Raw genomic sequence first — 27,839 nt, forward strand, 5'->3', positions numbered from 1 at the left:
TTCTACGTACACTTGGCGGGCTTAAATGAGGATCTCGGTGAAGTTAGCGACGCTCAGTGCTTTTCGATAATGTTCAAGCTCTTGATTAGAAAAGAAATCGGCGACCGTAAAGGGGAAGCAAAGAATTAGACAGGCCTCGGAAATTGTTATCGATGTTTTTATAAACGTATCAAGGTTAATGAATATCTTGAACACGTTCATGCCCTAAGTAAATAATTAGGAAATAAGAAATTGGTGTATGACTCAGTGGGTCAATACGTCAATTGCAAGTCTAAAGAATATCGCTCTACTCATCAGGAAACAAACTGATGAAAACAAAGAAGTTACGTTTTTCGTTCGCAAGGAGAGCATGTCAAGGCCGAAGACTCCGCAAGGAAATCATTGGAAATGTCAGAGGATAACGGCGATAGAAAGGGAACAGCCTCTTTTAGCAGAGTTCTGGAGACTGTGTATTTATCTTGTGTTGAATATGTCAAGGCTACAGAGTCCTACGAGAAGTCACTTTCAGTCCTGAAAGAGACACACCTCACAGACAGAGGGTTCGAAGCTTCTCATACACGAGCTTAGAAATGGTGCATCAAAATTTGAATGAACATGGAAGTGCTTAGCAGTATTATGGGAAAGCACTCGTGATCAGACAAAAAAACAGGCGATCGAAGAGAAGGTAATCGTTACAAAAGACCGTGATGTTTACGTTTTTCACTCGGCCCGTATGTCGTGGCGATCAGGAGGATTAGGATCAGGGGCACGTTCAGTGTTGGTGGCATTGTGGGCCGTCGAAGATACCGTAACGGAGCAGCTCATGAGCCGTTTCTACGAGCACCTTGTTCGTGGCAGAAGTGTCGGTGAATCTCTTCATGAAGTAATGAAGTGGATAGGAAATATTGGTTTTGACAAAATGTCCCTCGCTGTTTGTGCTTTACGTTGACAACGTGACATTTGAGTTAGGAAGTGAAGGTGAGCTTAAGAGTTTGCCATGTTATTTGGTACACTGTGTCCCACGGGTTCACTTGGCTGACTTTATAAACGTGACTTTGTAACCGTGATAAATGAAAGAAACTACAGGTCGTCAGAAGTTTCTATATTTGAAGTAGTTTCAGACTAATTGCTTAAAATGCCAAAAATTACTATGTCAGACTAGTTCTGTACCCTGGCTTTCAGTCCTTGTAATGTCACTTAATTTTTTGAAAGAAAGTTTCTTGTTGTATATTAACACGGTCACGATTTTCCTATCGCTGAGCACGACCACCATTACGCTTTCGCGTTTTTCTCTGTTCCCCCCCCCCTGAAAACCATGCGATCCGCAAAACTCCTCGACCTTCCCCTCTCTCCACCACACCCCGTAGCGGTAATCTTTACTCACAGCAAGGTAGGTCTGTTCCTCTTCCAGCCGACAGGGGTGAAATCCATCCAAATCATTTTGCGCCAGAAGGAGAACGTGTTGAAAACAAGATAAATTTTTTGTAGGCCTCAATGGACCAGCTGATCTTTCTCCTACGATCACAGTTTTGAGACTTTCTTTCACGTTATCAATCATTGCGTAAGTGAATTTAAAAAAATAAGAGATGATGATGATGAATTAACACAAAATTTTGAGGGCAACTTTTGGCGCTCTTTCAACCTTAGGGTCGTAAAAATGTAGTTTGTGGGAATAAAAATATCACGGACACTTAACCAAATAGGTTACGAAAATCACAGTACATAAGCAGTGCTAACCAAGACTTGCAAAACGTTTATTTAGCAATCAAGATTTGACAACTGAAAAGTTCAATATTATCTTTTTTGTGTGGAGTAAACCCGGCCCATATCTTGACAGCCAAGCTGTCATTGGTTATCAATACTATTTATTATTATATGAGTCATCACTATTATTATTATTATTATTATTTTTTTTTTTTTTTTCATTGGCTCGGTGGGGTAGTCACTCGAAGTTTTCCTCCATACTTGGCCTCCACCCTTTTTAGATCGACACCTTTGCTCTCCGGGACATGTCTGAATCGGCATTTGTCAGCAAAATAGCAGCCGGTCGTGCGCCAGAAATAACACTCGTCTCCGTTCACGGGGCCCGACAACTTGCTCATAGATTGTTTTAAGTCCCTGGAACAAAAAGCATCAAAAGGCAAAGCGAAATTAGTCCTTGTTGAAGGAAATTTCGAATTCGTTTCGTCCACGCAAACAAAAACTAACTGACCAACTAACGCGTAGACTCGAGGAATTCAACATTCGGTTACCTCAAACATATAAACAAACAAACAAACAAACTTGGAAAATAGAAAACAAACAAACACATCGACCAGAGAATCAGTTGTAGCATAAATATACTCAAGCCAAAGGAAAAAAACACACACACACACAAACAAATACTGGACTGAGAGAAATACAGCCGTGATTCTCTCTGATCAAATAAGTATATAAATAAACATAAATGAGCTCACCCTTCAGGTTGTTTCTTTTTACCAGGAACCGAAGCAGCAGCAAGTGGCTGGCTTCCCGGGGAGCCAGTGTTATTGGGGTATCTCAGTAATAACTGCTCGCCTCCCATCTCATAGCCCTGAAAATCAAGTCATCTTTTAATTACAAAGATCAGAATAGAATTTCTTCCTCCCCCCATTGGGGGACCTCTTCAAACAAATAAAACAACGTACCTGTAATTTTTCGAGTGCTAGGGCGGCAGATTCAGCCTGATCATAATTAACAAACGCACAGAATCTTTTGGGGAGTATCCGCACGTTGTCGACCCGACCACACCTGCTGAACAGCTGTACCAAATGTCTTTCACTGACTTCCTCAGGATTGACGTTTCCAACCCACAAGGAACGGCCAGGGCCGTCATCAACGCTACCATTTTCAACCATTCTGCGTAGAAACAGAATGCAATTAACCCTTCAACTTCCAAGATCTGATTGCTAATTCTTCCCTCCAGCTTCCACACTTTTCCTTGTTAATTAGTTGTGCGAATTTGGTGTTAGATCAGGATAACATCTACCTGATACGTTCAAGTATTATCATTACCAATTTGCAAGATAAAGTATGTTAAATACTTCTGAGAGTTAAAGGATTAATATGCGTTAGATGGCTGTCTAATGGTCAAGACATCAGCCATCTTGACTGAACAAGCCTGCGCAGTAACGCTAACACATTTCCACGCGGCAAAAAGATTAAACAAGAGAATTTTTAAATAAATATCATAGTAGAGAAGTCGCAATTTTCCACAAAGTTACGAAGTATCTAATCGCCTGTAAGTATTTCTTTCTGTAAGGAATCGAAGTTGGCAATTTCCGAAGCCAATAAGGAGATCATACATGATTTCACTCTCAAAGTCAGTTATCAGTAAAACGCTAAAACAAAAGACAGTTTTACATTTAACTTTCGAACTTTCAACAGCACGTAGCCGAAATGTTACTCTAGACAGATATGATAAACAAATACCGTTAAAAGAGCGAACTCAATGACAAATCAGAGAAAAACCTTGAATAGAAACAGAAACAGTCGTTTCATAGCTATTTATTTTAAAAGGAACCTATCCGATCGCAATTTTGCCATTCTAAAATCAGTTACCTTATTTGCTGTTTTTGTGCATCATCCTCGCCATCAGAGACGTATATCTCCGTTGAAACGGGACAACTCACTACATAAACGGCATGAAAGGATTGTATTAGTACACCTCTGTTAAAGATTATGTATAAGCAAAGAATAAAGTAAAATAAACAAACAAACAAATGATCGGAAAGGTCTTCAGAGAGAAATGTCAGTTTTTGTTTAAGAATCAGTCATTCCTAGTACTCACTATACAGCAATTTTCTGTCAAGAGTCAAAAGTAATCCCACACTGCACTGCTTTCGCTTTACATCGCTCATTGATTGGTCCAAGAAAACTCGCGCCAATCTCTCAACTAATCAGATGCAAAACTGAAACCAATCAGGGTCTGGTCGCCCGCGTTTTCCCGCGCCTTAGTCAGTTTGGTTGTTTTTACTGAGTGCCCATTGGCTCTTAAAATATTTCCCTTTCTTCTAAACAGTGGTTTAGGTTTTACGACACTCAATCGAAAAGCGCGATTTTTCGACTGAGATCAGGAAAATCGAGTTGTTTTTCAAACGATATTCATAACTATCTTCGTTTTGTAAAAGATCACGAAACATTCGCTCGCGAAGATATTACAACATAAGAAAGGCACTAATAAACCACGAAGGAGCGAGGATTGCTAAGGATGGGGAAGATTGAAACGAAACGCGAATGACGAACGTGGAAGGTTTTAGTGTCCTTTTTCAAGATGGACAAACCGAGACGCAGCCTGTCACTTTGTTCTTATTTTTTTCTACTCGTTCATCCCTTCACCTTTTCCAGCTAGCAGTGCTTCCAAAGCGGCCTGAACTGTTCCATATGCCTGGATAGCTGCTTCACTTTGACTCTGTGGAAATCCCATCTCCTGATAAAATGAAAAAAAAAAAAAAAAAAAGGGCAGTTAAGACTGCATATGGCTAGCATTGAAAAGAACCAGAGGTTGTATAATAATGCTAAAAGGTATCTTTGCATAAGATTTGTGGGATGGCAATCAAGCGAGGGGAAATAAACAATCTATCATGTTCCCAATGCCAGAAAGACGTAACGGTAGCACGCCTACCCCTTCCTTTTAATAGGGACCTGTGCATGACACCACCGTACCTCTAGCTGCTGCACTCGAACCCTAGCCAGTTCAAACATGGCATCTTCACAATGTTTATCCAGTTTTAAAACTTGAGCAAAACTGCTCTCTGCATCAGAATATAACTGAAAAGGAGAGAAAAATATCGTTACCGAAAAATAATCGCAATTGCAGTTATTGTAACTGAATAGGAAGGAAGGCCGAAATCAGCTAGAGAATTCCGATTGAAATTCCTTTTGGCTCTGATTTACGGTGCTTACGAAGATTAGCTCTAGGGACTGAAATCGCAAATTCCCAAAATATTATTTCGTTGCCAGCACAGTTTTAAGAGGGGCCATGAGTAAAAGTAGAAACAAGCTAACGGCCTGAAGCGCGGAAAACTCTGAGTAGCTACGTCGCCATTGGTTTTAAAATTGAGCCTGATTGGTCGAGGAAGTGGCGCTAGCTTTCTTGACTTGTCATAAAGCGCGGGAAAATGAGAGTGACCAATTCGCCATTAGTTTGAAATTTGAATCTGATTGGTTGAGGAAGCGGCGCGAGTTTTCTGAACCAACTACCCAGCGCAGCAAAGCAAAACCGTAGCAATCTCCCATTATCTAAGACACCACTGAAAATTGCACTAGTAAGCACCTTTAATCCCGCCAGTGCTCTGCCTCGTCTGAAGTAACCTTTTGGCCAATCAGGTGCTAGCGATATGGCCACATCAGCATCCTGGAGAGCTTTTTCGTATTGTCCCATGCGGTCATAACAGTAAGAACGGTTACCAAAGAATCTGCGAACGAATAGCAAAATAAGACAGGTGTTTGTTCGTTTTGTCATCGGCTTAGAATAACGGAAAAATCAAAAGTCCCTCTTGAGGAATCGAGCCACAGACTTTTGTTAGTAGTTTTCCAACGAAAGAACGAACAAATAGCTTTATTCAATCCCACAGCTAAAATAGAAAAGAGTGTATGATATTATCCCAAAAGGGAAAAAGCCACCTAAGAATGTTCTTTATTTTCCACTACAACGCAGAAACCAGTTTCATTAGAAAATAGACCTCTGTTAACAACAGTTCTTACTTAGTGAAAAAAGGCATATATGCAGATGCGGTTAACTTTAGAAAAATTAAAAAAAACCTGAAGTCTTTTGCATCCAAGTTAATAGCTTGAGTGAAGAGATCCACGGCAGCCTGATAGTTTCCAACGTTTGCCATTTCATTTCCTTTAACTGTGGATTAGAGTGTAGTAAAAAGTGATACCTAAATGTAATCTGCTTTTATACAAACGAGTGAAGTAGGAAAAATTGCTAATTTCCCGCCCGCAATTAAAAAAATCGAATCTTCGACATGTGCTTGAACTGAATTTTGAGACGTACAGTCTCTTCTAAGGAGAAAACGAGGTTTGAAGATGCGGTTTGGAAAATTAAATGCTGGCAACGCCAGCCGTGTTTGTTTTTCACAACTCACCTTACGCACTCACAGTCATTAAGGTTTTTCCTTAATCTCTGACTCATAACTTTAAAGTTTTGTTTCAACGTTGTGCTCTTATTGGAATGGTGTCACAGTTCAACCAACCTGCTACTTGTCTGCTACGTAAAACCACAGGATCTATCTGTTCTGCCGCAGGTTGTTGAGTGGAGATGTTTTTCGTATTCTGTGAGCTCTGACTGATAGTTGATGGTGCACTATTTTTTACTGTTGCAGTGCTTGTTGAAGGAGGAGGCATTGGATTACGCCCTGCTGCTCTCGCAAAGAACGCACTGTTTGTATCCCATGTGGGCTCCTGGGAGAAACGGATGACAATTACAAATATTATTTTATCGTTTAGACAGTGTTCACCCCTGACATGGAAGTAAATCACAGAGTGTATGTGATAAAGGACACGTTCAGTGCACAGCCATAATGATTCTATTGATATCAAATCATCTGATATCTCCCATTAATCTTTGCACTTAGATATAGTATATAGATTTAGCCAAGCCTAAAAGCGGAGCTTGCATTTTTTTTCCCGCACTTCTCAAGGGCACAACGCCTTGCCCCGGCCAGGACTAGAACCCGGGTCGTCCGACTCGGAGCCTAGTGCACTGACCACTGGACTACTGGACAAAGCCGTGGCGTTGGCGTGCTCGCGGTAGAGTTGACCACGTATGTTAAAAGTAGCACCTTGTAGCACGGTCTTACATCTTCACTGCCATGCCCACAAAAATGAGCTGGAAACATTTCATCCCACGTCTAAAGTGGTACTAATTCAGATAATTAAACACACAGTCAACTGTTAAAACAATCTTTCTCTGCTCTCCACTGAAAAGAGAACATAACTATAGATTCATTTAAACGATTTGCAAGTATGTTACTGTAACCAAACAAAAATTGCATGTTTTGCCTTACCTCATTGCCTGATAAATCTTCCTCGTCATGTCTAAACAAAAATAGTAAAAAACCATCATAAATTTTACTGGTTGTAATGCTTGTACTTCTAGCAAATACCAAAAAAACTGTGTATCTGCTGATGCATGATAATGTTAAGGGGGCCTGCTTAGAGGGTGTGACTATTTCCAAATTTAAATTTAGAGGAAAAGCAAGGATATGCTGGAAAGCTTTATATTACTCTTCTGAATTGCAATGACAACTGTAGATTTCTGCAGCATGAAGGGTTAAGTAATACTCATAGTAAAGCAAGGGAGAGACTATAAGCTCAGACGAGCATTCACCTCAAAACCCCTCAAATCACAATATTGTTAGGGTATTAAGCCACAGCCTTAAAAAAAAGTTTTACTATGTGACCACTGACTGATCCTCTACTCTGAAAATGATACTAATGCATTATCTGATGTGGGAGGATTCCCCTGTGAAAATCCTCTAGATTTTATTTTTCACAAGGTTTCTTTTCATCATAAACAACCAAGTAGGTTGAGAAAGATGTTTTTTGTCTTGTCATGGGAGTGGAAGAAAGGAAAAATTCTAAGTCCCCATCAAGAAACAAACCTCAGACCTTAGGATTCCTCGCTCTGATGTTCTACCACTGAGCTGCAGAGACTTAATGCTGAGCAAGGCCCATTGCGCAGTTCAACCAAGTAGGTTGTATGCACCAATAAACTTTATGTGAGACATTCAGAGTGAATTACATTGAGAGCAGGGGTTAAACTTATCACAAATGTTGAAAGAACTTAGATTCAAATCATGATGATAAATGTTGATGATGAAGACCCTACCTTTTGGGTGAACTTGGTTCCATTTTTGTTGATTGTTGTAAATTTGTATTATTATTCACAGATTGTTCTTTTAAACCGCTGGATACTTTTGTATTGTTATTTACAGTTTTAGTCGGAGTTGAAGAAGTTGCTGTGGTATTTCTTTTTTTACTGGGTTCCTTTGGAGGTGCTTTAGTTGTAGTTGGTATATTTTCTTTTTTATTATTCTTCTGTTGCTAGAAACAAAAAGAAAAAGATCACAGCTTAAGATTCTATGGACACTGGTGAAGTTTGAATCTGCAGATTACAGGGTAATCCTATAAAAAGAAAACCTTACCACAGCGAGAGGGGGGAATAGGCTATTTTTTATGCATGAAAAATTCACACTTGGCTCCAAGGCTTGGGAGAATAAAATGAAATAACATCAAAGTTGAGGGACGAATAATTAATTTCTTAAGTTTTATTCCTACAAGCCTTGCAGCTATGTTAGAATTTTAATATATTGAAAAATGGCCTATTGACAATCAGATCTTGGGAGTTAAGAAAGCAATTTCTAACCCTCTACCTGAGAGCCACAGGAAATAAATCACCTTCAAAATATTGCACTAAAAACCAGTCAAAGAAGTTTTGTGTTGCATTTGAGAGCCACATCATGAGACTCCATCAGAAATCTTTCCATCATCAGTACCTGTATATTTTCTTTTTCATCCTTTGCTTTCTTTTCTCTTTCTTTTTCCTTCTTTCTTTCCTTATTCCTCTGTCGCAAAAAAGTACACACTTTTAATTTGGTTGATTAGCTTCATTGGCCCTTTGACCCCTAAGGCAGGGCGTGAAATTAATTTTTTTTTCTGATAGCCACTTGGCTACTAAATTCTTTGAAGTGGTAGCCAATTCAAAAAACGTTGGTTGCCATTTTCAAAGATAAACAAAACCTTTTTTTATGCTGTCATTGTTGTAAATAGACCCTCCAAAATTAAGTTAGGAAAAAGATCTTTAACGTGCTACAAAGTGGACACTAGGATGGATGATATACAACGTTCAAGCTCACATAAATCCAAGATGGTGTCTAGTTGTCAATCAAGATACATGTGCTGTGTTTTGGAATCAAACTTCACAAGGAAGTTTGCCGTGGATATGATGAAACATTCTAGTTGCCAATTTGGCAACTAATTTTCAGGATTTGGTCGCCAAAGTGCAAAATTTAGTTGCACTGGCACCTGTATTAAACACAATTTCACGCCCTGCCCCGAGGGTGATTAACATGCAATTTCCCTTTATAATATCACACCTGAATAACATACATGTATTTAGTGCGAAAATAAAGGAAATGATCCAATTTAGATGCTCTTGAAAAGCACCTTAGGAAATGTATAGAGAACAGTGTGGAGAATATGCATATTGATGTTAGGGTGTAAAGGGTTAACTCCTGGTGTTACGGGGAAGAATTTTCCTCAGCTAAGAACACTTATGCTTCTTGAGAGGAAAACAAAAAATAACAAGTTTAATCAAACCAATAAAAACACTTTTTTACCCAAGAGTTTGAGAGGGGACAAAAATTCTCTTTTCATAATTTCTGGGTGCAAGTTAATGCCCTATGAGAAAAACAAACCTTCTTTTTAGCTCTCCGTTTTTCTGCTTTTTTCCTGTCTCTCTCTTCCTCCTCTATAAGCTCTTTTGCATTTTTCATGGCTTCCTGCAATAAAACCAAATATCATATTCCCTCAGTTAAAGTTCGAATAGCAAAATTTATAATGCTTTTTGTTTTTGAACAAATTTAAAAATAGCCATGACCCTCAGCATGACAAACTTTACATTATTTTTTCCACTTTCAAAAAATCTAAGGTTCATTTTTAATTGACAAAGATGTGAGGCACATTAGCAAATATATTTTACAAGCAAAACAGTTTTGGGATCTTTATCAAAATTAATGATTCATTTACTGCCAACTCAACCAAAATTGTACGCAGTTATCATTAATACAAATGATCTACATACTTTCCAACTTTCAATGAATGGAACATGGCAAAAAATTAATACAACTCACCGCCTCCGATAAATTGTGTGCAGGACGACCTGCAAAATCAAAGTATTTACATTTAATGTTGAGCCGCTGACTAGGGGCCTGGACAGGCAGTTTGACTTGCTTTGTGAGACCTTCCCCCTAACTCCACTTTCCTTTACAAAATTTCAATGCTCAATATGAGAGGACAGACTTGCCCATGTCACCAACTACCATCAGAGGAACTAGCACATGGAAAAACAGATTTAACTTAACCATTCTTATTACACACTAACATAAATACCTGTTCATATGCATGCTACCAGTCAGAGTAGAGCAGGAATTTCAAATACCTTTTTCAGAGGGTTTTTTGGACTCTGACTTTTTCCTATAACTCTGTGCCATTCTTTGAAGAATTTCATCGACTGATTCATCATCATCGTCATCATCCTCATCATCATCACTATAGCAACTGTTGTCAGAGTCATACATTCCTGGGTAGCCACCAAACATTCCTTGATAAAACAAATGAGGTGCAAAAAAACTTTGTTGCTAAAAGTTTGATGACAATCTGTCAAAGATAGTCTTTGAAAAATTAGGGAGTCATTAACTCATGCAAATTACATTGTCTACAATCATATTGGCAACACTTTTTGAAGCTCATTACATCAAATATTTGGATTTCATGAAAATCCCCAAAGCCCTCTGCTAAGATAAGTCATCGTGTTTACAACATGTAACTTGGGGTTTATCTATCTCACATTTACATCTTAATTCTGCTGTCCTGTTATGAAATCAGAGGATTGGATTTAGTTCCTAGTAAAACTGTGCTTTACTCTTACCATTTCGTTGAAAGACAATATGAGCAAAGAGATCAAACATATCTGCCTGCAATCAGAATAAAAGTGAAAAATCAATGGCTTTATAAAATAATTCAAATAGTACGCGTGCTCTGATTGGCCATAAAACCATTTTACATGAGCATATATAAACATGGTTTTCGTTCCTCTTTCATTAGCTATTTTATAAAAGAAATGTAAAATGGTTTCTGTGTTTACATAGCCTGATGTAAACACTTGGGAGGTTGGTAGAACACTCGATAAGCTGGAAACCACTCCACTTCACGTTGTGGTTTCCTATGCTTATCTCGTGTTCTCCCAACCTCCCACGTGTTTACATCAGGCTATGTAAACACGGAAACCATTTTACATTTCTTTATTAATATACAGTAAAATCCGAAAAAAAAGTCAAACTCCACACACACACACACAAAAAAAAATTACATCACAAGTACAGCACAGAGATGAGACTTGGAATCAAGAAAAGGAAATTAATTTTAATTAGGGAAGACATAAAAGCAGGAATGGTGCTCACTGGAGTCAAGTTGATCTCGTCATCTGAATCCTCACTGGTAAGTCGCTTGTATGCCGAGGACACCTCCTGGAATTTCTGAAGATGAAAAAAAACTTTTAAACAATACTTGCACTGGCATTTTAAATTCTAATGTACATACTATGCATATATGTAAAAGACTATTTGGTTCCATCAACTGAGTTGATAATGGAAATTAGCCTAAGTAAAGAGCTCTGAAGCTTACATTTTGAGCATTGGCTCTCTGCCAGAGCAAATAGAGCAATTGTGGTAGTGTGTGGTATGTAAAAGATTGAAAAGTCTGACTTGATAAAGAGGTTTCCATTGCATCAATGATTTATGCAAACAATGCACTATAATTAAGAGTGTAAAATACTTATCATCAACACATCTTACAAGAATTCAACCATCCTGAGAACAGTGTTCTCCTTTTCAGGCATTTCAAAATTACCTCTTTAAAATTCCTTGGAATTCTTGAAACTTCAACAGGTATTACAAGAGTTGCTCCCTCCATTTAAAAATTTACATTGCCTTTTGCACTTAAAATAAGGGAGAACACTGCCAAGGAATACCCAAGATCTAACTGGAACATCAAGGCCCCATGTAGCACCAGTTACTATTAACACTAATCTTTGCATTAGTTTGTACCTTTGTTGCCTCCTGACTATTGTTATGTTTATCAGGATGCCATTTTAAAGCCAGGCGTTTGTAACTGGATCTTATCTCTTCATAACTTGCCCCTTGAAAAAGAAAACAGTTCAACATTATTCAAAAGAACCCCTATGATGAGTAACTGAATACACCCATTTGGATTTTCTCTAGTGATGTTACTGATAAGAGGGTGCTAGGGAAGTAAACTCACTTCATATACCCGCAACAAAAATTAACTTAAAATTACTCATTCCTGTTTCTCAACAAATTGTTTTTCCCTAAAATAAAATGGAGTTAAAAGTAGGTCATTACTAGGAATTAAAAAAAAACCATTTTGTCCATAGAAATCTAATAAATCACACTTATAATGCCAGCTTCAACCTTATAATCAGTGTTAAACATGTTTTGTTTGAGAGAAGTTCACCAAAAAATAAATGTTATATCATTCTATTTTAGAGGAAAGCCAGCTAACTGGTTCAAGCATTTACCCTCTTTATAATATATAAACATGGGCCTGCAGTCCTTAAAGTATAGCTACACCATCATGCAGATGCATGAGGAGAAAAAAATATATTGTATAGAAGATATTGTTTGCAAACTATGATATGAAATAACATTGAGGCCTAAAAGTGAAAATGTTAATACACAAAGCATGGGATAAAATAAATTAAATACATGTTGATTATCACTTAACCCTTTAACTCCCAGAAGTGATTGACAAGTAACTTCTCCCTATAATAACTTAACATTATCCAGCAAACAAGTCATGAGAATATTCAAACTTATCAGGTCAAAGTTGTTATCTTGGATCTGACACCAAATCTTGAATTTTTTTAAAAATTATTATTGTTTTGCCAACAGGCATGTAATTATTTTAGTTCTTGTAATAATCTGTTTCTGTCTCTTTTTTAATAAAGTTGTCATGTTCTACAATAGCACCAATGTCTGTAAGGCAAGGTCAGTACACATTATCAATGAATCCTGGGTGTAAGGTGCAATTCACTAGGCAATCCTTTTGATGTTTTTTATTTTGTTTTCTTTGAATCAAGGGTAATTGTCTTCGTGGTGCTGAGGTTAAAGTTCAAACAAACAATTCAAGGCAAGACTTAATCATTCATGCCATATTGAGAGCATTCTTGTACTTCCTGTTATAAAAATAACTATTTTGTTTTCCTCGCTATCACATCTAAACAAGGAAAGTAATAATACTACGACTTTTGAACATCCGATTCCGTCTTACTTTGAAGCAGCTCTTTAACTGTTATTAATAAGCTGAAATAATACGATGAGAGTACAATAACAAATACAAAATTGACGGAACAATAGTGCATTTTCCGTCACGCAATTTCAGCTCTTCGAACGCTGCTGAAAATAGTTTAATATACAATATTTAGCTTTCAGCAAGAACTTCCTCATTCAGTGCCTCAACAAGAAACAAAAAAATATAAATAAAACTTCAATACACAAACTAGTTTTGGTATTTCTTTTCTTGCAAATAATTTACACAGAGATGTTTCTCGTAAGATACAACCACCTACAACCTATTTCTGGTCATTTCCCTATTTAGATGATACGTTCTTCATTGAATCGAATTTGGAGTCTTCGAAAGGATAACCTAAAGAAGATGGTACAAACCTAGAGGTAGCTCCAAGACTGAGTACGCTTCGCTCTTCGAAAGGCCCATTTTACACGTCTTAAAACACAACTTTGTTTAAAGTTTAGCTGCAAGTAGGTCCGCCATATTTCATACTTTCACGTGTAAAGTTTTTTGGCGCGAATGGAGTATTCTGGGAAATTTAAAGTCTCGTGACTCGGGATCACGTGTTTTTGCATCAGCGGTTAACTTCAGTAGTGCCAGAGCCTCTCAAAATAATCAGCCACAATATTTGATATAATTCTCTCAGAGATTTAGGAAGAATTATACAAACTTTAATTGGTAGTCATGGATTTCTTCTCTGCGTTTAGATCATATTCATGTTATTGAAATTCACAGTATTGTCATCGTCAGGAAACTAGAGCCAGTATGATTCAAAGAAAAACTTGCTTCGCCTGAAAATAAGCGAACAGTTTTTCTTTGGTCTAAAACTGATTCGTGGCTAATAAGTTTCATTGAAAGCAATGGTTTATGCCATGGCTGAGACAAAATCAGGTCCTTTGTCGCCGAAGAAGCCAGTGAAAGAGAAAATTGTGGGAATCTACGATGACTTTTTTAAGGTAATTGACTTGCTTTGATTCTTTTTTATTTATTTATTACTAAATGTCTAATGAGTACGTGTATACTGTATATATGTTAATAGTTTTTGGTTATAATGCGTGTATCACCATTGCAATCATTACAAATAATACATGTGTGATCAGTTTGTTTTTCAACATAAGTTTGCGTGAGCTGCTCTTTTCGAATTTCCCTTAATTGCAGGAGATTCTTCTTTAGAGCGCAATTGGCAAGATGTCAATGTGTCGTTTTTTTAATTGTTTCATTTCGCAGTGATGATCACTGACGTGATTATTTGGATGATTACCATAAAGAAAACATTTTAAATTCATTTGAATAAGAGTTTTGCGTGGAAAAACAATTACCTATGTAATGTTATGTTAATGATAGTAATTAGTATGTAGAATAACAGAACATGTTAAGAAGGATGTGTTTTGATCACACTCTTTTTATTTAGGGAGGTGAGCCATCTCGTGATAATCCAAATTTCTGGCATGAATTTTTTCTTTTGAGGGTAAGTTGTGATTGTTTAAAAAAAAAACTTTGAGTGTTGATGGGGATGGAAAGGGAAGGATGTTGAGGTCATTCTCTCCTTTGGTACCCAGCCCTTCTTTCCAGCCTCTCAGACTCAGTGACCTCTGACTTCTATCTTCTGCTCTTCGTGAAAAAATGCAGATAATTGATAAATGACTGCTTGTCTCCAAGGGTTTGTCTCAACATCACTCTTACCTCCTATTTCCTACTAACACCCCTTCCCCAACTCACTCTCATATTCATCCCCGCTCCTGTGCTCTGACTGCTTCAACTTTCAAGGCAATCATAGTAAACTACAAGATGGTGTATGTGCATGTAAATAAATAATTTTTTCTCAAAATTTGTAGCTAGGTTTTGGCTTCTCTTTGGGTGTTTTTGGCTTCTGCTGTAGAATGTTAGTCCTTAACATTATGATATTAATTTAAACTAATTTAGTGAAGGCATGGTGGCCTCATGGTTAGTGCACTTGACTCCAGATTGAGTGGTCCAGGTTCGAGCCCTGGCTGTGGTCATTGTGTTGTGTTCTTAGGCAAGACACTTTACTCTCACAGTGCTTCTCTTCACCCAGGTGTACAAATGGGTACCAGCAAATATGCTGAGGGTAACCCTGCGATGGACTAGTATCCCTTCCAAGGGGGAGTAGCAATACTCCTAGCCGCCTCATGCTAAGGAAACCGGGGTTAAGCACCGGCCCCATGGGCCACTTGGGCTTGTATAAAGGCTTTACTTTTTAATTTACTGTGAATTCCTTGTAGGTTAACGCCATCTACCTTGAAAAGTGTATCGACAAACTTAGTGAAGAGGAACTTATGGATATCAAGGTACAGGCTGCAAATGAAAGGCTTCAACACAGTGTTATTTGTTACATGCATGGTTAATTTTATACTGTTATGAGGGCTCATATCCATCCACACCAATGCCTTATGGCATGAGCAAGGAGTTATTTTAAGTGTAATTTAACTTTGTACACAACTTTTATTCAGGAGAACATCAACCTTCTGTTTGCCCAGTGCTGTATTGCTTTACGAGGAGATCACCAAATAAAACTAGTCAATGCTCTTCAGGTTTGTATAGTATTGGAATATCTTAAACTTTGCCTGATGTATAAAATTGCTTGGTTAAGATAATTTAGGATAAAAATAACCAAAAATCAACATGACTTTGTTAATTGCAGACACTGTGTGCACTTGTGCGAGCAGTTTACAGAAAGAGATTAGGAGACCATGGATTTGACATAATAAACATTTTGATTGGATTTGATGCTGCTGAAGCTCAGATGCAGGTTTGTTCATTTACTTGAAAGTGTTTAATACTATACCATTCTTGTTCAGTGTTGTGCTGCTTGAATAATATGCAAGAATCTCCTTGAAAATTAAAGATCATGCAGGAGTAGTTCAAATGGTGGATTGTGCCATCTGCTGAAAACATTTCGATCAGTTGAACGGTGCTGTTTATTTTGTTTTTTGCTGGATAACGATTTATTCTTTGGATAGCAATATGTCTGTTGGATAACAATTTATTGGGAAGTGGGGATTATGCAGTGGTCAGAACGTTTACCTCTCATTGCTGTGGTCCAGGTTCAATTCTCAGACCTGTCATTACATAAGGGTTGGGTTTGTTGTTAACCCTTTAAATCCCAGAAGTGATCAACATGAAACTTCTCCCTATAACATCCTTACATTATCAAGCAAATAGGTAGTGAGAATATTCAAACTTATCAGGTAGATGTTGTTTTCCTAATCTAGCACCAAATTCTCATTACTACTTTACAAGGAAATGTCTAGCAGCCGGAGGGGAGAATTGATAATTTAATTTTGGGAGTTAAAGGGTTAATTCCTGTTCTTGTTCTGATGTCTATATTCTGGGTCCTCCAGTTTTCCTTTTTCCAGGAAAACCAACAGTTCAGATTCCAATTTGACTTGGAAACAGCTGACAAGAAGAGCCACTTTTTGGGATGTCTGCTGCTAAATTCCCATTCCCATTCCCGTCTCCATTCCCATTCCCAATGATCTATTTTATCTCATTATCCATCCATTGAACAATTGGGATGAGGTGAATTTAAAAGTGTCAACTTGCATTTCATCCAGTATGCAGCAGAACATGAGATAGTGATAGTTAATTCTTAAATATTATCTCTAACAATTGCTACTATAAGCTAAATGTGTCTTTCATGTTAAAGAGTAATTATATTTTGCTGTTATTCATCATGATATTTCTTTTCTTGTGTTTAGGGACTACTGGAAAGTTTGCATACATTTCTTGTTGGTGATTATCCTGGTAATGATTACTTTATAACAACAAAGTTTAGTAATTGGCCTTTTTTTCAAGGGAACTTATCTTCAGCCCTTCGATATCATAGGTCAACAAAGCATACAAATGTTACCTGCAATGTCAGCACAAAAATTTAAACTCTTAAGAAGAGGGCTGCATTTTTAGTAACAAACCAGATACTTGTGATATATTTAACTGTCAGATGTTTAAGGTAAAGTCCCTTCTACACTATAGCTAGCATGCTCTTTCATCAAGACATCAAAAACTGCATGTACCAGTAGATAACACCATTTGATTCTCAATGTTCCATTTGGAAAGACAGGTTTTTTTCCTTCAGCCTGTTTGTCACCTTGGTTTCCTTTTTCTTTTTCTTTTTTTTTACAGTGAGCTTAAAGAATCTGTCTCTTAAATTGGCTCTTATCCTTGTAACAGTAAGTACATATGCAAAGTTAGTCTTTGGAATAATCTCAATCTTCTTTAACTCTTTTACTCCTTGGATCCCATCGGGAATTCTTGTTACTGTCTGCCATGCAATTCTTATGACTTTAGTTCTGAGAATTTGTGATTGGATCAACTATTTATACCCTAAATGATATTTTTCTTTACTTTCATCACTTTTTTGCATGATGGTATTTGGGAGTTTATTGGTTAAGTAGATATGTTTTCCCTTTAAATCTTGCCCAGTATGTGCAAACTTTATTCGTGGCAAGGGTTCCCATCTGAGCCTGACAGTTTTCATCTTTTTGTTGCAGGCAACAGACAATGTTAGTCAGAACACAATTGTGGAGTATATTATGATCAACAGCATCTTTGAAGCTGTTATTCAGGTAATATTTAGAGTATTTACTGGTTTCATAGTCATGAATACATTGTGAAACACAATAACCACTTTAGACACTCTATAATTATTATGATTTACAAAGAAGGATGTTGCAAATTTTGTCATGAATTTGGGTCAAAGAAAACAATGCCACATTCTAAGATGGCTTGAACCTCTGACTTTGTAGTGGGATGCTTTGTCAACAGAGTTATATAAAACTCACGGTCTGGTGAATGAAGCCATTGCTCCATTCATTTGAGACATTCATCATACATTCTGTAAGGATCAGAAATGTCAAAAGGATCCTTTCCAGATTTCAAGGTAGAAAGATGGTCATGTGAACTTTGAGCTTGTTTGTGGGATAAAGGAAGATCTCAAATTATGGGGAGAGAAAGAGAGAAAAAAGATTGAGTCATTACAGATAATTCAAGCCCCAGACCATCCAACTTCACTGTCAGATGATTCATTCTAATAAAAACTTTCCATTGGTAAAGGTTCTTGCTGATCCAGTGGCCAGACAGCAACATGGATATGAAGCAATGCTGCTGCTGACAATTCTGGTGAATTACAGGAAGTATGAGGTTAGTGATGGACAATTGTAAACCTGTTGGATTATTTTGCAGATCAAAACTGTAAAAGAGATGCTTATGAACAGTTATTGATAAAGTTGTATTACTACTGTAGCCAATATGGAATATATTTTACACTAGCAAAAGTCTAAATGATTTTAATCAATTTCCTTGCAAAATCACTTAAATTATTTTTTCTTTTTATGTGGCTATATTTAAATTCAATTATAATTTTATAATCATATTAATCCATGTTTGAAAAAATTCCATCTTTAAAATTGTCATTAAAAAAAAAATTTTTTTCCTTCTTTTTTATCAGGCCTCAAATCCATATATTGGGAAGTTATCCATTTTGGATGATGAATTAGCTCTTAATGTATGTATAACATAGAACATTAAGGAAAAATTTCAAAATTGCTAATTAGCTTTTGTGTATTTGTATTTGCAACATTTAGACAGGCTGGCCCAGTTCAGCTTAAATCTGGTTTGCGTGGGGCCTTTAACGATAGCAGGAGCTACATTCCTTACTCTTTGTGAGAAGTGCATGGGTTCCTTAACATCCCCTCTGCTAGCAGGGGACGCAGATTCAGAAGAAGACTAGAATGGCTAATCATTTGTGGATGTCATAGTAAAGGCAGCAGATTTTCCTCAGTTATTTTGAGACCCTGAATGTTGGTCAAGTGTGGGAATTGAACTGTCAACCTTCGGCATGGCAGTCTGGGGCTCTACAACACGAGCTAACAGAGTCCTTTTAATAACTTGAAGAGCTCAATTTGACTTAGAAATGGCCAAATTTTAATTTTGTTCTTGTTAATGGTAATTGTGAAGAACTATTTTACTATGTTCATGTTACAAATGATCCCAAACACTTGTAATTATGTTTTCAAGCATAATTATGAAGTTAAAGAAGTGATCTTGTTAGATTTGTTTCTCTGGAATATAAACATAGTGATATTCACTGAATGTGCATCTTGTATTTCTTCTCCCTTTGAAGGGTTTTGGATGTGTTATATCAGCTGCACTTACCGATTACAACAGGTACGTTTTCAAAGATTAGTGAGCACACAGTATTTCCTCAAATAGGTAGCTATTCTCTTACAACTGCCCGTCCAAATAAGCAACCACACTCATGGCCATGAAGGAAAATGAGTTACCTTTGTTTTTTGTGTTACTAGCAAGCTTGTTCAAGTTGAATCTGTTTGGAGCCAATATTTTGATCTTATACTTTTCTGTAACCTTTTAAGCTTCAACCGTATCTCCATGATTACTTGAAAGATAAAATTTTGGCACTAATATGGTTTATTTTACACTCAATTGTTAGATATAATCCTATTATACACTCAGTTCAAGATTTTTTACTTTCTTCCAGGAAACATGCAGCCATGTTAGAGCAGGCCTCAGGAGGATTAATCAGCTCCATTACCAGCTTTGTATGCATCCATCCCATGAGAAATTTACTTTAAGTTCTTGGTCTGCACAGAAAGGGGAAAAAAGTTTTTAATCTGAGAACTTGCAATATGTAGAGCACTTTTCAGCTGAGTTTCGTAAAAACCAAAACCAAAGTAATCATAAGGGCCAAGGAGAAGGCAGGAAATTGTCATCAAAAGCCAATGAGAATTCAAAATGAAAACAAGCAAAAAGCCTAAAGCGCGGGAAAAACGCGGGCGACCAAGATGTGTTTGGTTTTAGTTTTGCGTCTGATTGGTTGAGAGAGCGACGCGAGTCTTTTTTTTACCAATCACAGAGCGAAGTGAACCAAAAATAACCAATCCCCGATTTCTTTCGACACCACTTGAAAATTGTTCTATTGGAACCAAACTTAGTCAAAAGCACTTTATGATAGTCGTTCTTTCTCTTTCTTTCTTTCTCCTTTCAGCTAGCTTCTTGCATGTGCAGTACCTTACTTGTTCGATTTATTGTTCCATAGGTTGGAAGCATGTTCGTTGCTGAGACAGAACGAGCGGAATGTTTCAGGTATCCGATTGCAGCTTAACTCATTTAGAACATTTAACTCACGGATTGCAAAATGATATGGATTTATAAACTCTGTAGAACTACTAGTGACACATACAGGCTGATTAGTAAGTTTCCGTTCTCCTCCTTGTGGGAGATGCCAAACGGTTAGCATGCTGGACCCTGGTCGCGTTATTATGTTTTTGGGAACGACACTTTTACCTAGTACCTCTCTCCACCTATGAGAATAAATGGTTAACAGTGAACCCCCCCTGGAAGCCTGATTATAAAAAAACGGGGCGGGGGGGGCAATGCTCCTAGTCGCTGCACTCTACAGAGACTGAGATAAGCTTTGGCCAGATGAGCCATTTGACTTGTTAGGTAACTTTGCATGGTATGTAAATCGCTTCAGGGAGTATTAACTACCGCCATTCCGGAATCCATTCACTTGAATAAGGATGTGAAACTGGCCTGTTTTTCACCCAACTCGGCTTTGGACGAAATCGGGTGCTGGGCGCGAAGTGCGAGTCACGCGCGAGTTCTTCCTCTAGCTTGTGACTCGCTCTGTTCGCGTGAGTCGCTCTTTATGTGCGACTCATTCTTCATGCGTGACTCGCTTTTTGCGCATGACTTGCTTTCAGCGCGTAACTCGCTCTTTACTCAACCTCGCGATTACTTCCGCCCGCCTCAAAGACGCAATTTTTTTTTCTTCAGACTCATGTGCATCATGTAGCAAGTTTGAATGAGATTGGGGCAGTAGGAATTAATCAAGTTCCGTTTTCAATCTTTGCTAAACCTTCATGTTATCTCTTGTTAGCACAAATGAAGCAGTCCTTTTAGCTCTGTATGAAGCGGTGCACCTCAACAGAAATTTCTTCACTGTTCTTAGTCATGTTACGGTAAGCGCCTGTAGGGTTTTGGCAACTTTAATGTATAGCTTTGATATCAGTTTTTTTGATGAGTTCGAGAGGACTCGAACTGTAGACCTTTGGAGCTTTCGGCTGATGCTCTTAAACTGAGCTGAGTGACAGAGAACTCGTTTTGAGTCAGGCCAAAAAGAAGTGCTATGAGAGTTTCTTTTAAACGGCTTGTCCAAACAATATTACATGTGGAACAAGACCTTTATCATTTTGGACTTCACTCTCTGCTAATTTGTTGAAAAACTTAGATGAAGAAAAACGAGAGAGAGCCCAGGGAAGGCGTGATAGCCTACATTTTGTGAGGCCTTATTTAATCATTTTTAATCTGCATTCATTTTGATTGTTAAACGTTATCTTTTTTATTGTTATCTTTAGACCGCTCCTGGATCAAGTCCTCCTCCATCACCGACAGCCGCTCCTCCTGTGGTTGAAAGGACTGCCACCGGTCGGTACAATTACATGTAATATAGGGTAATTTTTGATGGGTTCGTCTTCTTTACGCCTCGTAATTGGTTCACAAAACTCGTGCCACCATTCCAACCAATCAGATGCTCTGGTCTTTGGTCCCTCGCGTTTTCCCGCGCTTAAGGCAGTTAATATATGTTTAATTTGAGTTCTTTAAGCGTTTTTGAAATATCTATCTTTATTCTGATGGGCTATCGAGATTTATTTGCTTTTGATTTTAAAAAGTCAGTTAAATAAGTACCATTCAAAATCAAATTCAGAGGATTGATTTTCATTTTCGGATATATCCACGTATGACTGTAACAACGCATTGCAAAATGCTTGGTAGTTTTGAATGTCGTAGGAGTAAGGGAAAAAAATCACCCAGCGCTTATGGCGTACTTCTCATTTCCATTCTTCGTTTTTATCCTTATAGCCGCTGTTGTTGAAGACTTTCCACCCGACTTGAGTCAGCCGACGAATTTACTCGTAACCCTCTTAACATATTCCTCCATTGCTCTACAGAATACAAAAGGTAAGGTTAAATAGGCCTTGATGTGTTTCTGTTTTCCTTCGCAAAGGAAACCCGTGGTAACTTCAATACTATAGTCTGATCGTCCGGGTGAGTGTAGTCCTGAGAGGGTCTGTTGTCGGTAGTAGTGCCTGATGTTTCGGCCACCTCAGCGGAAGTCAGTATCAACGTAACGTTATTTGTCTTTCAGATGACAAAGGAGTAAGCAATGCCAAGCTGTGTCTGGTGATTTTAACATGTATTGTGGAGGTAAGATCAACTCCTTTGAAAACAGATTCTTTTAACGTAGGCAAACGGACTGCATAATTAGTAAACGGATATTTTTCCGTGCAACAAACTGATTCTCAGTGAGAAAACTGACTTGGCCTTACAGAGATCCACCAAGCCTTTCTGACTGATGGTTGCTGGGTGGTGAACTTTTCGTACAAGTGACAATCAATCAGAGATACGAAAAGAATTTTTAAAGATCACCTAATCGGAATAGAATGTTCAGGTTCGAAATTAACCCCCCCTAAGTCTTGTGTGAGGGTGCGACGCAAATGAAGCTGTTGCCGCAATGAACGAAGTCATCATTTGCATATCTCAAACCTCTAAAATTATTGCATTTTTTCCCAACCTAGAAACTTCTAGGTATACTACAATACATGTAGCTTAATCTTCCAACGCTGTTTGTTGTTCTTCAGGATCAGTATGCGAATGTCTTTCTTCACGACGCGAACATGACGTTCTCAGTACCACTTCATAGAGCGGTATGTACTGCGGACTATTTTAATTGAGCCCACGGTCGGTGGTAGAAGTGTACGAACAGCGAGAGTCGAAGTTCTCTTAATGTTTTCTGATTGGATAATACACATCGGGAACCCATTTGGGAGTATCCGGCCAGCATGTCTCGGGGGTTTTTCTATTGCAGTGCTGGTGTCCAAAAAGATATGCGGCAAAGATAGCTTACAGTGATAACTGGACGGCCTTTGAGGAATTTGCAAATTGTTGAAAATATTCTATTTTCGTTAACCACGAGTAGAGCCCCTTGGTTTAAAGGTTCAAAACCTTTTGATTCGGGTCATACCAGACTCATTTCACATGTACCTCTGTTAGTGAAGCGTTCGATCCTTTACTTAATAAAAGCTTATGTGTTTATTGTGTCGTTTTTCCTCTTTATCATAGCAAATGTACCACAGAGGCCCAGTTATCGAAAAGAACGCTCCTTCAAGACCTCTCGCGTGTGCGTTACTTGGTAAGTATTTACAGAGAATTGTCTTCGGAGCTTCTCCATCACAAATCAGTTGAAATTATACGGGAAGAATAATTGAATGTTTGAACTTCAATGAATGAAAGTGTTTGTTTTTCAGACCTCATGGTGGAATTTATTGTAACTCACATGATGAAAACTTTACCAATTGACTTGTACAGGTAAAAAGTAACGACTTTGAACGTTGACCCTCTCACTAAGGTTATAAAATCTTGCAATTTCTTCCTGCGATTTTAAAACACTTTGAAGTAGACGGATAGCTTGCGATCGACGCTGAAGTTAACTGTCTTTTTGTTTCTTTACTCGTGCAGTAAAACATTTGGAATCTTGCATCGTATGCTGTGTTACCAGAAGAGATGTCGAGTGAGACTCTCCTATTCGTGGAAAAATTTCTGGACGGCCCTTATGAACTTCCTAAAGTTCCTTCTGTCTAATGAAACGGTCCTCACCAAAACCTGTGATATCTTCTCCCTGGCATCGCAAGTACGTTTACAACTGAATCTTCTTCTTTTTCCATTCAGAGATGATGAATTTGACGGTGGTATCTCTTAAGTACTGACACAAACTCGAGCAGAAATCACTCGTAACTCTTTAAACCCCTAATTTCTCCTCACAATATCGCCCCTGAGGCAAACATAAAGGTCACGAGCATAAAAGAAATTATCACTTACTAAAGAAGCTCTTGATTGTTAAGCAAAGGAATTATGAAGAGAACAGTGCGGAAAATTTGCATATTAATGTTAGGGTGTAAAGGTTTTAAGATGTTCCTCTATTTATTATAAGAGTTTGATGATGTGCGATAAACTTAGTTATTTCTACAAACGAAAAAGCGACTGAGGAAGGCGAGTGGTATATTTTAAGAGGTATACGTGTTTCTTTCCATCTAAGCTTTTACTATTATTTGCATCCCTTTATTGTAGGTCGTTAACATTTTTAATTTGTTCATCACGTATGGAGATACGTTTCTTCCTTCTCCGACATCATACGATGAACTCTACTACGAAATCATTCGCGTTCATCAAATTTTTGACAATCTTTATTCTATGGGTAAGTAAATAACGATGTATAGGATATTATTAACTACTTTGTAAGCTTTCTTTCGCTTAAATTGAGTTTGTTCACGTGATATTAAGTTTACACAGCTTTCAGAGTAGTATTGTTGTTTCAAAGATGGTCAACTTGGTGGTGACTTATGATGTCACTGTTTCTCATTGGCTGAAATATACGCGCGAAAATTTAAGACTGACTCAAGCCAATCTTGGGGTAACATCGAGCTAAATAACACGTCAAACGTTAGCGCATGTGCAAATTTTGTAATCACTAGATGGCGTGTTTTCAGGCTGTCGGTACCAGCTGTCTCACAAAAGTTACAGACAACCACACAAGCCAGTTAGTCACGTTGTTTACAAGCGTGAAACTTTTTTGGCAAAGCTCAAAACAGAATGCTAAATCAACAGGATATCCGCGCTTGAATAAGCTTTGTGTTCAAAAAGTCTTGAGTTTTCCTTTTTCCTGCTTTTGTTTCCTTTTTATCGATTTCTATGAAAGGTTCAATTTTCTTTCGCTTATTTTGCGAGATACCGTTTGTTTTTCACGTTTTCCTCGTAAATTTTTCGCGAGATTTTGGCGCAAGGCCGGCCAAAATTGTTTCCGTTGTGCATGCCTTATGTTTAACCGCTGTGTTTTCTTGGGGTAACAACGAGCTAAAGGGAAATGTTAAGACGTGCATCAGCGGTGAAATAATTAACTTAGAATTTCTTTCTTTTTGCCATTACTCGTCAGCTGTTAACGATTTGTTTGATGCCAACAGCGTTAAGACACTCAACAAATGGTGGCGACTGGAAGGATGCGGCTTCTCGTTTGGCGAGCTCTTTAGTGAATGTCAGGTGAGATAAAATTAATTTTGATCGAGTTTCGGAAAAGGCAAAGTTATCACAACGGCAAATTCGAATCAAAGTGTTATAGCCAATGGGGACTCAAAATAAATTAATGTTTACGGCCTGAAGAGCTAGACTTTCAATTTAGGTGGACAGCATTTGAGTTAATTTGCGCATCCTGCCATAGGTCATCCTGGTTTCTGTTCCATGAAGCGACCAGGAGTAATACTTCAAGTAATACTTCAATACTTGTTAGTTCATCGCAGCTTCACAATGAATGTAAACGCTTGACTTGCCTTGCATTCTTCTTACAGGGCAATCATAAACCATTTTACGCCAAAAATCGATTCATGGGCAGCTGTCAATCACCTGACGTCAATGACTTCGGAACAGGTTTGTACATTGCTCAGGGACCAATAATTTTATCGCCTTGGGGTCGGAGGATTTAAGGGGGTCCGCTTGGTTTTCAGGGGGGAAAGAGTATGAAAGAGGAACTATAGAAAATTCATGGCCAATAAACTGCCTTGGGGGGGGGGGGTGGGGGAGGCATGAGAATATTGCATAAACCATAAACTTAACCCGTGATACAACTTACAACCAAAATCCTCCGACCCTACTCCCCCAGACGATTATCGGTCCTTTTGCCGAATTGCTCGCTTTTGATGGTAAATCGCTTGGCTTGAAATGGTGGCTTATTACTAAGCATTTAAAAGTAACAACGCTGTATGATAATTTATGATTTCAGGTATTGGGCGTAATACGTAGTAATTATGACACTTTGACGCTAAAACTCCAGGACAATTTGGATCATTACGAAAAATATTCAGAGAAACCGAAAGAGGCGGCTTTCTTTACTCAACTGGTGAGTATACACTATTTAGTAATTAATGCTAGGCTCAATTTTTACATGAATCTTTTCCAAACAAACAAACCGAAAAAACTTTTAACACCTACGTTAAACGAGATGAATTACAGCAATTTTTAATTGAGTTTCAAAGGAACCGGGATCTCATTGGTTTTGCTTTACTTTGCTCTGTGATTGGTCTAGAGAACTCGCGCCACCCTCTCAACCAATCAAATGCAACTTGGTTACACGCATTTTCCCGCGCTTGAGACAGTTTCTTGTTTTTTCATTTGATTTCTCATTGATTCCTTTCGGTATTTGTGAGTTCAGCTTTCGAAGGTCTTTTCTTTGTTCCTTCAGTTGACTTGAAGAGGACAGCAAAACTCGATATCCATAGATAGATGGCGTTCCCTTTTTAACACGACTGTTAAAGTGATTTTTATTCTTATTTGCACAGGTACGTTCAATTGTTGTTGAAGTTCGCCGGACAATTTCCGTCAGTAACCTCGAGCAGTTTAGTTTACTACAAGAATTTGCGACCATACACTGAAATGTGTTTGCTACTAGACCTGCTGCAGCAAATGGACTGGACGAAGCAATCTCCGTTTATATCGAGAATTTGCGTCAAAGAGATATACAGACCTTATTTAATGCTCTTTGGCTTCGAAGTGGTTTTATAAGATGGTCTTTAGTGGAAAATAAAACCGGGGTATAGTAAATGGGCGAAACAAAGAACCATGATATAGCTGGAATATTTCATCGTCATTGATCAGCGAGCGTACTCCATCAATCCCTCGTTAACACATGGCGATCATTCCAGGTTTTGAACGTATGTTCAGACGAGAAATATAACGCACAATAAAGGATGGTACTTTTTTTCAAGGGAATCTTCACTACAATAAAAAGAATTTATTCCATGACTTTCAGTAAATCGTGTAGCATTTTTTAAGAGCTAACATGAGGTTTATCAAGCAATGTTCAGTGCAGAAATGGTTTGTGAGGGGTCGGTCATTTTTTATCACCTGGAGGTATCACGATAAATTTTACCTGACTCCACTTATAAGGCTCAGTAATATACTTATGGTCAATTTTTATCCTCTGTTGGCGACGACTGATCCCACTCCGTTGGCCTGAAAACCATGTGATCTACCCCAAAATCTTCGCGCCACCCCTAACTTCCTGGCGATCAAAAAGAGTGACTGTTCCCTTAATAGCATTGCTACGAAATTGTATATTTACAATGATACAGCGGTGAAAAATATATTCACTATGATTTCAGATGTCAAATAGTCTCCAAAGTGGCGGTTTTATTGCTGAAGATTTCATTTTGAGAAAGATAAGCTGACGAGCTGATGAACAACCGTTATAGCAAGTGAACTTTTGAAAATTTCGTGGTATTAGTTTTTAAAATGATAACGAAGTAAAGATTTCAAAATTAAAACATTGTTTGAGTAGAGAAATTAAATGGTGGTCCTATTGTAGTAGTTTAAAGTGTTTCTTCGTTGTTTTAATCACGCTCCATCAACATCATAAAGTTTTTTTTTTTTACAGAAAAGGAAGAAATAAATTAGTGTCCAACAAGTGCCTTTCCACACCTTTTTAATAACGTGGGAACTCCGAGGCTCACTGGCCAACTATCTGATAGCAAACGGAAGTAAAAAAGTTCAATTACAATTCAGGACAAAGCCTACTGAGCCCCATGACAATCATACTCAGAGGTCCGCAACGACGGCAGCGTAAAAAGGAAGTTCCTTATGATCAATCTATCTACGATTTCGTA

At 38.0% G+C, this 27,839-nt stretch overlaps 2 protein-coding genes across 2 annotated transcripts; one reads left to right on the forward strand and one right to left on the reverse strand.

The window, feature by feature from the left end:
• Nucleotides 1–1,752: 1,752 nt before the first annotated feature.
• LOC131781377 (uncharacterized) lies at nucleotides 1,753–13,604 on the reverse strand. The gene is made up of 19 exons (XM_059098027.2): nucleotides 13,470–13,604; nucleotides 11,832–11,923; nucleotides 11,187–11,261; nucleotides 10,655–10,700; nucleotides 10,166–10,327; nucleotides 9,858–9,886; nucleotides 9,423–9,506; nucleotides 8,502–8,570; nucleotides 7,835–8,049; nucleotides 7,011–7,041; nucleotides 6,198–6,405; nucleotides 5,761–5,851; nucleotides 5,273–5,414; nucleotides 4,663–4,767; nucleotides 4,336–4,426; nucleotides 3,559–3,628; nucleotides 2,646–2,856; nucleotides 2,436–2,551; nucleotides 1,753–2,097 (listed from the first exon to the last, which is right to left on the reverse strand). The coding sequence occupies exons 1-19, from the start codon at nucleotides 13,516–13,518 to the stop codon at nucleotides 1,902–1,904; spliced, it is 2,082 nt and encodes a 693-aa protein (XP_058954010.1). The 5' UTR covers nucleotides 13,519–13,604; the 3' UTR covers nucleotides 1,753–1,901.
• A 116-nt stretch (nucleotides 13,605–13,720) lies between these two features.
• On the forward strand, nucleotides 13,721–26,778 carry LOC131781173 (armadillo-like helical domain-containing protein 3). The gene is made up of 26 exons (XM_059097818.2): nucleotides 13,721–14,048; nucleotides 14,504–14,560; nucleotides 15,336–15,401; nucleotides 15,564–15,644; nucleotides 15,755–15,862; nucleotides 16,812–16,857; nucleotides 17,236–17,282; nucleotides 17,604–17,678; nucleotides 18,166–18,252; nucleotides 18,560–18,616; nucleotides 19,235–19,278; nucleotides 19,610–19,670; nucleotides 20,168–20,214; nucleotides 21,011–21,092; nucleotides 21,489–21,558; nucleotides 21,994–22,092; nucleotides 22,280–22,338; nucleotides 22,773–22,838; nucleotides 23,254–23,323; nucleotides 23,439–23,499; nucleotides 23,650–23,821; nucleotides 24,259–24,385; nucleotides 25,149–25,224; nucleotides 25,530–25,608; nucleotides 25,961–26,077; nucleotides 26,517–26,778. The coding sequence occupies exons 1-26, from the start codon at nucleotides 13,953–13,955 to the stop codon at nucleotides 26,607–26,609; spliced, it is 2,043 nt and encodes a 680-aa protein (XP_058953801.2). The 5' UTR covers nucleotides 13,721–13,952; the 3' UTR covers nucleotides 26,610–26,778.
• Nucleotides 26,779–27,839: the final 1,061 nt, after the last annotated feature.

This window comes from Pocillopora verrucosa, chromosome 1 (assembly GCF_036669915.1).
Source record: "Pocillopora verrucosa isolate sample1 chromosome 1, ASM3666991v2, whole genome shotgun sequence".
NCBI classification, from domain to species: domain Eukaryota; kingdom Metazoa; phylum Cnidaria; class Anthozoa; order Scleractinia; family Pocilloporidae; genus Pocillopora; species Pocillopora verrucosa.